Source organism: Nycticebus coucang, chromosome 17 (genome assembly GCF_027406575.1).
Source record: "Nycticebus coucang isolate mNycCou1 chromosome 17, mNycCou1.pri, whole genome shotgun sequence".
Classification (NCBI taxonomy): domain Eukaryota; kingdom Metazoa; phylum Chordata; class Mammalia; order Primates; family Lorisidae; genus Nycticebus; species Nycticebus coucang.
In genome coordinates, this window is record NC_069796.1 from 50,523,740 (window position 1) to 50,534,988 (window position 11,249).

Genomic DNA, 11,249 nt, shown 5'->3' on the forward strand with positions numbered 1-11,249 from the left:
AAGCTCCTTCTCAGAGGAAGCCAGTTCCCAGACCACAGACTCACTCTCTGTCCCATGTCAGGGCTGGAGCAATCCCTCATGACAGGTCACCTGCATCCTCTGAAGCAGTATGCTCTGCTGCTGTTTTACCACTCCACCTGTGACCTTGAGTCAACCCCATGCCCTGATCAAACCTAGACCAGCGGAAGGTCAAATATCCCTAAGTGGCCCCTACATGAAAGAGAAAAGACTAGAGTTGAAATAGTTTATTTATACCACGGCAATTTATAACGCAAAATAGAGTGAGGAGTCCAGTTCACAGACGGCGACCACGGCGACCTCCCTTCCTGCGGGTGCTGTCAGAGGGGATGGGGGTGACATCCTCTGTGGGGAGGAAAAGAAAGTATTATTGCCTAGCACTGGATGGGAAGGCCTCCCAGGCCAACGGTCTAACCAATCAGCAACAGACCCTGTGCTCCTGAAGGACTTCTCAGTCAGTACCTAACAGATAAATGTGTAGTGGTCCCACCTGCTGTGTCCTTGACTCATTTTCTAGAAGGGTAAACAGGTTGAGATAGGACACGGGATGTCAGAGGCAAGGACAAATCCAGATCTTTGATATTTAGTTCAAGGACTCCTCCAGTGAAAAACCCCTCCTAGGATACAGTGAGCTATAATCATACCAGTGTATTCCAGGCTGGGCAAGAGAGTGAGACCCTATCTCTGAACCCTATTAAACAGCAACTACAACTGTCTCCTTTTCATTAAGTAAAAGGAGGTTAAAAATACTCTAAAAAGATCATTAAGTTGGGTGGCGCCTGTGGCTCAAAGAAGTAGGGCACCAGCCCCATATACCTGAGGTGGCAGGTTCAAACCCAGCCCTAGGCAAAAAAACCAAACAAACCATTAAGCTGGGCACAGTGGCTCATGCACGTAATCCTAGCACTCTGGGAGGCTGAGGCGGGTGTATTGTCTGAGCTTATGGGTTCAAGACCAGCCTGAGCAAGATTAAGACCTGGTCTCTAAAAAGTAGCTGGGCAGGGTGGCGCCTGTGGCTCAGTGAGTAGGGCACCGGCCCCATATACCAAGGGTGACAGGTTCGAACCCGGCCCTGGCCAAACTGCGTGGGCACCTGCAGTCCCAGCTACTCTGGAGGCTGAGGCGAGAGAATCATCTAAGCCCAAGAGCTGGAGATTGCTGTGAGCTGTGACACTACAGCACTCTACTGAGGGCAACAAAGTGAGACTCTGTCTCTAAAAAAAAAAAAAATTAATAAAATAGCTGGGTGTTGGGTGGCGCCTGTGGCTCAGTTGGTAAGGCACTGGCCCCATATACCGAGGATGGCGGGTTCAAACCCGGCCCTGGCTGAACTGCAACCAAAAAATAGCTGGGCACCTGTAGTCCCAGCTACTCGGCAGGCTGAGGCAAGAGAATCGCTTAAGCCCAGGAGTTGGAGGTTGCTGTGAGCTGTGTGATGCCATGGCACTCTACCGAGGGCCATAAAGTGAGACTCTGTCTCTACAAAAAAAAAAAAAAAAAAAAGCTGGGTGTTGTGGCAGGCACCTATAGTCCCAGCTACTTGGGAGGCTAAGGCAAGAGAAATCATTTGAGTCCAAGAGTTTGAGGTTGCTATGAGCTATGACACCATGGCAATCTACCAGGGGCAACAAAGTGAGACTATCTCAAAAAAAATAAATAAATAAAAATGCTTGGTGCCTATAGCTCAAGAGGCTAAGGTGCCAGCCACATACACCAGAGCTGGCGGGTTTGAATCCAGCCCGGGCCTGCCAAACAACAATGACAACTACAACCAAAAAATAGCCGGGCATTGTGGCAAGTACCTATAGACCCAGCTACTTGGGAGGCTGAGGCAAGAAAATCGCTTAAGCCCCAGAGCTGGAGGTTACTGTGAGCTGTGATGCCATGGCTCTGACCCAGGGTGACAGCTTGAGGCTCTGTCTCAATAAATAAATAAGATCATTAGAGCAGATGGCCGGAACTTAAAAGGGGTCAGTAGACATTGCTACTAACTGCATGAAAATAAGGAAGGGCTAATACTGCCTTCCTAGGAGCTATTAACAAGCCAGGAGATCACTGACTTGAGGGTATCAATGGGAGCTGCTAGACTCCCAAATCATTTTTGGTTGTCTCAACACCTGGCACACCCTGGTATTTAGTAGGCAGAAATCAAGGATGCAGAGTGTCCGACAACGCAAGAAACCAGCAAACACAAAATGCCAATAGCAATGCCCTTGAGAAACACTGGGAAGAAAAGAGGATTCATCTCCCATCCCATCTGTTTCACTAGCTTCTGTCTCAATCCCTGCACCAGGTAGTGTAGGGTACAGATTCATAAATGAAACTGAGCTATTGCATGAAAATGGGAGAGATAGAGGTATTCAGTAAGAGAGAAATCTTAAGTTACAAGGTGCCTCTTGCAGGCTCTTTTAACAAACCTAACTGCCAACAGTCACCTGATTAACCCCTGTACCAGCTAGATGTATCTCATCCTTTTTGGGCTGAATGCTTCAAAATAAATCCAAGTATTAGCTAGAAAGAAGGGGGATACTTACCAATCCGCCCTATTTTCATACCAGAGCGGGCCAGAGCTCGGAGGGCTGACTGGGCCCCTGGTCCAGGGGTCTTGGTCCTAGGAAATAAAAGTTTGAGAAAAAGTCACTGGCCAAGTCAATGGGCGTTCTAAAATCCCACAACTCTCTAGTTAGGTATCTACAAACTTTCTGTAAAGGGGCAAACAATAAATTTTTTAGGCTAAGTGCGCCACTATGTTTTTTGTTGCATATTTTATCTAGCATGTCCTCTACCCAACAGAATCATCTATTCTAGCTTTCATGCCCCCCACACACACTAAGGTCCACATCCTTACCTTGTCATACAAGACAGAGCAAGACTCCACCCCTGCCTCTCTCTGATCACTTGTTATGCCACTCTTTCTTTCACATGTACCCAAATTCATTCCCATAACTCTAGCTGGAACATTCTCCCCTTGTCCCTTCTTCATTAGAAGGTTTCCTACCTCTTCATTCAGGTCTTACTTTAAATTATGTTCTATCACTTTTATTTCCTGGCATCTGCCACAAATGAAAACCACATAGCCCAGCCACACTACACTATTGTTTAAATTCAACTGTCCCACCTAGGTGCCTCATTAAGAGGGTAGAGGCAGTCTAGTCTCTAGGTTTCCCTATCGCTCTCTTCTAGTACCTAGAACATACACAGCACCCAGTATGGTTCTTCATAAACAGAGTAAGTTGCTGGGGCAGGGGAGTGCAGGAGCCAATTATTAAATATGTGTATGACTAAAGTATCTTGTTCAGGCCAGGTGCAGTGGCTCATGCCTGTAATCCTAGCACCCTGGGAGGCTGGATCTCCTGAGCTCAGTTGTTCAAGACTAGCCTTAGCAAGAGTGAGACCCCATCTCTAAAAACAGCCAGGTATTGTGGGTACCTGTAGCCCCAGCTACTTGGGAGGCTGAGGCAAGAGGATGGCTTGAGCCCAAGAGTTTGAAGTTGCTATGAGCTATAAGGCCACGGTACTCTACCAAAGGCAAAAAATTAGATTGTCTCTAATAAATAAATACATCTTGTTCAAGTCATAGTAACAAAACCCCCCTACCCAAGCTCCATAATCTTACCACCACCCACCCCAACATGACGCACCTATTTCCTCCTGTGGCCCGAAGTTTGATGTGTAGAGCAGTGATGCCCAGCTCCTTGCACCTCTGGGCCACATCCTGGGCAGCTAACATGGCAGCATATGGTGAGGATTCATCTCGGTCAGCCTTCACCTTCATCCCACCAGTCACTCGGCAGATGGTTTCCCTGGGGATAGACAAAAGCACAGGATCATTTCTTCTTTGTCCAACAAGGTTCGCTGAGTTTCATGTCTTAATTAGAAAAGAGCAACACAGCTGAGGTATGGCAGGTGATGAACAACTTAAACATGAACACTCATCCCAAACAAGACCACTATGGGGTCTGCCCTCGTGGGGTTCACAGTCTGGTAGAGGTGAATATACCTAAACTTCATGCTAACACCTTAGATACTATCACACCATAATAGACCGTGTCTCCTCCTTTCTTGTAACTGCTAGAAAATTACCTTATTTGTGAACTAAATGTGAAACACATTTTCTCACCAGAACAGTAATTCTTTTTTTTTTTTTTTGTAGAGACAGAGTCGTACTGTACCACCCTCGGGTAGAGTGCCGTGGCGTCACACGGCTCACAGCAACCTCTAACTCTTGGCTTACGTGATTCTCCTGCCTCAGCCTCCCGAGCAGCTGGGACTACAGGCGCCCGCCACAACGCCCGGCTATTTTTTTGTTGCAGTTTGGCCGGGGCTGGGTTTGAACCCGCCACCCTTGGCATATGGGGCCGGCGCCCTACTCACTGAGCCACAGGCGCCACCCCAGAACAGTAATTCTTTAGAAAGAACCCTCACTGCTACCCAGTCCCAGGGTCGTTTCTTCCCTTGGCCTCTTGTTGGCTGGGTTTTGTGCCTCTCATCCCAGGTGTACTCACTTGCCGGAAAGATCAGTGACATGAACAAAGGTGTCATTGAAGGATGCAAAGATGTGGCACACACCAAATACATTCTCTCCTTCAGCCACCTGAGGTCCAAGGCTTATGACCTGTTCTTCCTTCTTTTCCTTCCCCTTTCGAGGTGCCATTTCTGAAGGGAAAAAAGAACTTCAATGTTAACAGACAAAAAGTTCCCAGAACCTTTTCCCTGGCAAAGGAAACCCCAAGTTGTGCTCGTGTCTGTTTCCCTCACCCAAGCCTATGCTATCTCACCTCTCCCTATCACTAAAACATCTTTCTCTACACTTGGAGAATGTCTCCCGGTGGTTAAAAAGCAACACACTATGAAACTACCAAAAGCACAACGCACAATACCCACAGGTTATGATTCTACCAGCAGATCATAGCATCCCTAAAATTTTCACCTAGGAGGTCTCCAAATACAGAAAACATACTGGCTTAGGTCTCTAAAGGCATCTGAGATCAAATAAGCAAACCTGGGAAACCAGTTCCCCTCTCTGGACCTTACTGTTTCCAATAGATAAGCTAAAAGATTTTTGATCATTTGTTCTGGGTGACACAACAAGTCAGAGCAGAAATCAGAATCAGGTTAGGTGATTCTCAGCCCACACACAATACTTCCAATACCAGAAGTGCTTCTGCGTTTCCTGGCCCCACATCATTTACAGGTGAAGTTCAAAGAAGCCTGAAAGGAAACTTCCAAAAAGGCAATAAGCCCAAGACCAATACAGACCCATGTAAGCAATGAACACTGTTCTAAAGACCCTTTACTGAGGAAAAAAAAAAATCAAAAAACCCACTGCATGGGTCAACTCCTGTGCCAGCCCGAACTCAGAATTCAAGGATCTCTTATCAACACAGCCCTGGAGCCTCATCTCCTATTTTCTGGGTTCCACCCGAACCCCCTGAAAGCCAACCTAAATGCCACCTCCCATCCTGTGGCAATTCATCTCCTGGCATCCCTTACTCCCTGTGGCTCAGGCATCAGAACAACTTCCTAACACTTACTGACGACTTTTGGAGGACTAGAACTAAGCTATACCCCTGCAAATGGAGCAAAGACAGAAAGGTCATCATAAAAACATATCAAACCTAGAAACAAAGTGTCAACCCCCAGTTCAACACTCTGCTCTGGGCCAAAGAATGCCTCTACTCCACAAGTAACAACCCCAGACCTCAAAGTCTGTCTCAAATGTTCCTAGATCTCTCCAGTCCTTCCTTATAGTGTAACTTTAGTATGTGATAACAATGAATACTCCAAGTGTAGGTCTTGGGTGTACAAAGTTAGCTGTTTGTTCCTACCCTCAAATTAAAAAGCAAGATCCAGTAGGTTAACTACTGGAAGAAAGTGCCACAGCAGAAGGGCCAAAGTACTGGCTGGAGAAGCCTAGAAAGGCTCCAGTAGACCATAACCACCTAACTATGGAAGAAGTTCTGGTATGGTAGCCGTTCGGGAAATGTTCACTTGCAGTTTCCCGATACTAACATCACTCAAAAGCGGTGATAAAGAAGAGTGGTCATCTGGGGATACATAAATGTATGGCAAACGCTTTAGCAAACATTGATGCTGGGTCGTGAGCACCCAGAACTTAAAAAGTGCCCGACTCAGCAATAGCAAGCAATCACCCAGATTCAGGAAGCATCGAACACAGGATCAGAGTTTTCCCTGCATTCCTTTCTGTAGAATCATAACTACAACTTTATGGAACAGATGCTACTGTTATTCCGATTTTACTGCCAAGAAAGCAAACTCAACTTTAGGTGCGGCCCAGAAAGCTAGCGAGGCTAGGGGGAGGTAGGCCCACATGTACCAGGTTGTTCTCGCTCCCCCAAACACACTTTGCAGACATACAAAATGTGGCTGTGTCCGCAGCGCGGACGCAAGACGGCAGCCTTCCGAAACCCGGCGCGAATTCGATCCCGGGTAGGGCAGAATCCGGATGGGCCAGACACGCGTCTCTCCCCTAGAACTTGGCTCAGCTTCAGCGGAAAGACCCCAGGCCCGTGACCCCAGCCTCACTGAGCCCCCCAGCCGCAGGATGCCACTGGATTGTCAGCGCCTCAATCTCTTACCTGCTCTACGTCTCCAGACTCCGCACCGGAAAGAGAGAGTGGGAGAGGGCAGAGCTACGGCTCACTTCCGTATCCCGGAAGTGTACTTCTGAGGTCACGGAGTGGGGCCGGATCCCGGAAGAGGCAGCCTTTATTGTTTCCCAAAAGAGTAAGACTCGCCCTAAGAGATTATTTAACTGAGAATGAAAGGATGTAGGAGGCAGGGTGTCGCTGCGAGGGTATCTGCTTATGCGGCTATATAAAACGGCCCTATCGACTGGGTGAGGCGAGCCTGTGTTCCAAGATGGCGATGACCGCGGCTAGATGGACTTCCGCCATCCTGACTCTGGGCCTGCCGGCCTGGAAGCGGCAGCGCACCTCGTGTTGCGGAGGGGAATAACAACAACAAAACCTCAGTCAAAGCCGGACCAGTGGCTTGAGCCTACTCGCGAAGCTGATGCGGGAGGATCCTTTGAGTCAGGAGTTCGAGTCCACCCCCCCCCCATCCTTGTCTTTAAAAAAAGAAAAGAAGGGCCGCTCCCATTGCTCAGTGGGTAGGGCGCTGGCTACATACTAAGCCGGACGGGGCTAGCTAAAAAAACAATGATGACAACTGCAACAAAAAATAGTTGGGCGTTGTGGTGGCCCCTGTAGTCCCAGCTCCTTGTGAGCTGTATGGCACTCTACCCAGGGTGACACTTGAGACTCTATAACAAAAAAAAAAAAAAGGAAAGGAAAGAAAATTCACCATAACACATACCTTTGCCTACTATGTACTGAAAAAAATAAGAATATATTGTTTAATATGTATTTATATACCAGCCTTAGGTTAGCAGTTTATATACATCATTTCATTTGATTTTCGCATTATCAAACAGATACTGTTTTGATTTCCCTTTTTACAAGTTAGGAATGTTAAGTGAGATCACGTATTTGTGGGCAGTTTGTAATTCTAACTTCAAAGTCCGTATGTTTAATACCTACTTCTATATATTTCTCTAATAACAATACTGAAGGACCTTGAAGGATACCTAGCAGATCTTGGCAAACGAGCACATCATATATACTCAAACACGTGTGCACATGTATACAAACATACATATGTGTGTAAAACCTATGTAATGAAAAATATGCATATACATTTTTTGAACAAAATGAACAATTATGCAAAATAGCATATAGCTCTTTGCATACTGGAATTGAAACCACTCTGAGTACAAGTCATTCTATAGAGAAGAACTTTAAAAACTGTAGTGCAGGGCAGCGCCTGTGGCTCAGTCGGTAAGGCGCCGGCCCCATATATCGAGGATGGCGGGTTCAAACCCAGCCCCGGCCAAACTGCAACCAAAAAATAGCCGGGCGTTGTGGCGGGCGCCTGTAGTCCCAGCTGCTTGGGAGGCTGAGGCAAGAGAATCGCTTAAGCCCAGGAGTTGGAGGTTGCTGTGAGCTGTGTGAGGCCATGGCAATCTACCGAGGGCCATAAAGTGAGACTCTGTCTCTACAAAAAAAACAAAACAAAAAAAAAAACTGTAGTGCCTTCCATTGCCCTCCCCATCCCCCCCCTTTTTTTTTGAGACGAGTCTCACTTGGTCACTCTTGGTAGAGTGCAGGCATCTTAGCTCAAAGCAATCTTAAATTCTTGGATTTAAGTGATTCTCTTGCCTCAGTCTCCCAGAAAGCTGGAACTATAGGTGCCTGCCACAGTGCCCAGCTATTTTTTTAGAGTTGGGGATCTCGCTTTTGCTCAGGTTGGTCTTGAACTCGTGAGTCTTCATTACCTTTTATAAAAGTAATTAATCACAGAAACCCATAAAACAGAAATATGTAGAAAGGAAAACAAGAAGAAAGGAAATTGGGTGGTGCCTATGGCTCAGTGAGTAGGTCGCTAGCCCCATACACCAAGGGTGGCAGGTTCAAACCTGACCCCGCTAAACTGCAACAAAAAAACAGCCAGGCATTGTGGTGGGCGCCTGTAGTCCCAGCTGCTTGAGAGGCTGAGGCAGGAGAATCGCCTGAGCCCAGGAGCTGGAGGTTGCTGTGAGTTGTGACTCCATGGCACTGTACCCAAGGTGATAAGGTGAGACTCTGTCTCTAAAAAAAGAAAAGAAGAAAGGGAATCAGTCTACGCACTGCAACACACAGGAAAGAGCTATCTCTTTAAGAAAATAACTTTGCAGTATTTTTCCTTGATGATTTTTTAAAAAGCCATGCTCATTATAAACAATCCACACAATACAGAAAAGCATGTAGAAAAAGCAAAAATCACCCGCAAATTCTTTCTTCAAAGGATAACACCCTTATAAAATTGGAGCATCGGCTTGGCGCCTCTAGCACAGTGGTTATGGTGCCGGCCACATGCACTGAGGCTGACAGGGCCAGCTAAATAACAATGACAACTGCAACAACAACAAAAAATAGCCAGGCATTGTGGTGGGTGCCTGTAGTCCAGCTACTTGGGAGGCTGAGGCAGGAGAATCGCTTGAGCCCAAGAGTTGGAGGTTGCTGTGGGCTGTGACATCATGGCACTCTACCAAGGGTGACATAGTGAGACTCTGTCTCCAAAAAAAAAAAAAAAAAATTGGAGCATTGGCGGCACCTGTGGCTCAAAGGGGTAGAGCGCCAGTCCCATATGCCAGAGGGGGCAGGTTCAAACCCAGCCCGGGCCAAAAAAAAAAAAAAAATGTGCAAAAATAAATAAATAAATAAATAAATAGCAGCGAACTCTTTAAAAAAAAAAAAAGAATTGGAGCATCATTCATCGTTCTATACCAGTGGTTCTGGTCGCGACCCGCAGGAACTGTATTAAAGGGCTGTGGCATTAGGAAGGTTGAGAACCACTATTCTATACCTATCTATACCTATATCTTTATTTACATGCTTTTGGGTTTTTTCGAGACAGAGTCTCACTTTCTTGCCCCCGGTAGAGTGCTATGGCATCATAGCTCACAGCAACCTCAAACTCTTGGCCTCAAGTGATCCTCTTGCCTCAGCCTCCCAAGTAGTTAGGACTACAGGCACCCGCCACAACTCCCAGCTATTTTGGGGGGGACGCAGTCTCTCTCATGGTCAGGCTGGTCTTGAACTAGTGACCTCAAGCAATGTACCCACATTGATCTCCCACAGTGCTGGGATTACAGGCACGAACTATCTTGCCTGGCCTTATGTGCTATTTTATAACTTCACCCAACATGTTGTGAACATCTTTCCCTGAAAACTTAACGATCTACAGCATTTTTTCAACAAATATTTTTATTTTATTATTTAGAATATAAGATACATTCACAAAATTAAAAATTATAGTTACCAAAAACCATACCCCTCCTCCTCTCACCCCTGCCCCCAACAACTCAATCCTCTTCCTTGAAAGCAACCAGTAATATCCATATTGCATCATTTTTAACTACTGCTATATTCTCTTATATAGCGATACTATTGTTTATTTAACCAGTTCTCTTCTGATGGACACTCGTTTTTCTTTTTATTTTTTGAGACAGACTCTCACTTTGGCACCCTTGGTAGAGTGCCATGGCGTCATAGCTCACAACAATCTCAAACTCCTGGGCTCAAGCAATACTCTTGCCTCAGCCTCCCAAGTAGCTGAGACTACCGGCAACTGCCACAATTCCCAACTACTTTTAGAGACAGGGTCTTGCTCTGGCTCAGGCTGGTCTCAAACCTGTGAGCTCAGGCAATCCACTCACCTCGGCCTCCCAAGTGCTACGATTACAGGTGTTAGCCACTGTGCCTGGCCTAACACTTAGGTTGTTCCCAGAATTTGCAAATATAAACAAAACTATCAAGAACAAATCTGTGCTAATCTTTCCTCAGGGTAAATTGCTAGTAGTCAAAAAGAATATATATTTAAAATTTTGGCATATGTTGCTATACTGCACTCCAAGAAGTTCATATTAATTTCGCTTTTGCTTGACTGAGAAACTAAATATATCTTCAGGTTGGTCCTGCACTCAAGCTATCCTCCCCCTTCAGCCTCCCAGAATGCTAGGATTACAGCTGTGAGCCAATGAGCCTGGTTCAAACTTCGTTTTGACTATTTCATCAACATGGTTATTGTTTCTACAAATATTAGCTGTGGGTCCTCGGGCAAAAATTGTAACCTCTCTGGGCTTTAGTGTTCTGTTCTATAAAATGGGATAATAATAGTAATTTTTAAAAATGTATATTGACCTGGCTTGTGGTGGGTGCCTGTAGTACCAGCTACCTAGGAGGCTGAGGCAAGAGAATTGTTAAGCCCAAGAGTTGGAGGTTGCTGTGAGCTGTGAGCTGTGAGCTGTGATGCCACGGCACTCTACCGACATACAGTCGACTCTATAGTGAGACTGTGTCAAAAAAAAGAAAATGTATATTGAAAACAAATATCTGTGTTAGGCCCCTACTCTGTGCCAGGCACTGACTTACAATAATAATGGCATCTAACCTGACAGTTGAAAGGAATTACTAAAGGAAGGCTGGAAGAATGGTCTTGGAAGGAAGGGTAATATAAACAAAGGCCTGAGGTAGGGAAGTGCTTAGAGAGTTCAAGAAATTAAAAAGTGGCCAGTATGTCTGGGGTATTGTGAGGAACAGGAGTGGAAGATGGGGCTAAAGGGTTGGCAGAGTCTCTTTCTGTAGGGTCTGACCTCTCTGCCGCCTTGT

General features: G+C 46.1%; 1 protein-coding gene across 2 annotated transcripts; it reads right to left on the reverse strand.

Annotated features, from left to right (window-relative positions):
• Positions 1 to 235: 235 nt before the first annotated feature.
• On the reverse strand, positions 236 to 6,763 carry RPS14 (ribosomal protein S14). 2 transcript variants are annotated; one of them, XM_053567456.1, is made up of 5 exons: positions 6,618 to 6,763; positions 4,524 to 4,674; positions 3,660 to 3,821; positions 2,553 to 2,629; positions 236 to 363 (listed from the first exon to the last, which is right to left on the reverse strand). In XM_053567456.1, the coding sequence occupies exons 2-5, from the start codon at positions 4,670 to 4,672 to the stop codon at positions 296 to 298; spliced, it is 456 nt and encodes a 151-aa protein (XP_053423431.1). In that variant the 5' UTR covers positions 4,673 to 4,674; positions 6,618 to 6,763; the 3' UTR covers positions 236 to 295. The 2 variants fall into 2 exon arrangements, with proteins under 2 accessions (XP_053423431.1, XP_053423432.1); XM_053567457.1 differs by lacking the exon at positions 6,618 to 6,763 and adding an exon at positions 6,397 to 6,418.
• Between the last annotated feature and the right edge of the window lie 4,486 nt (positions 6,764 to 11,249).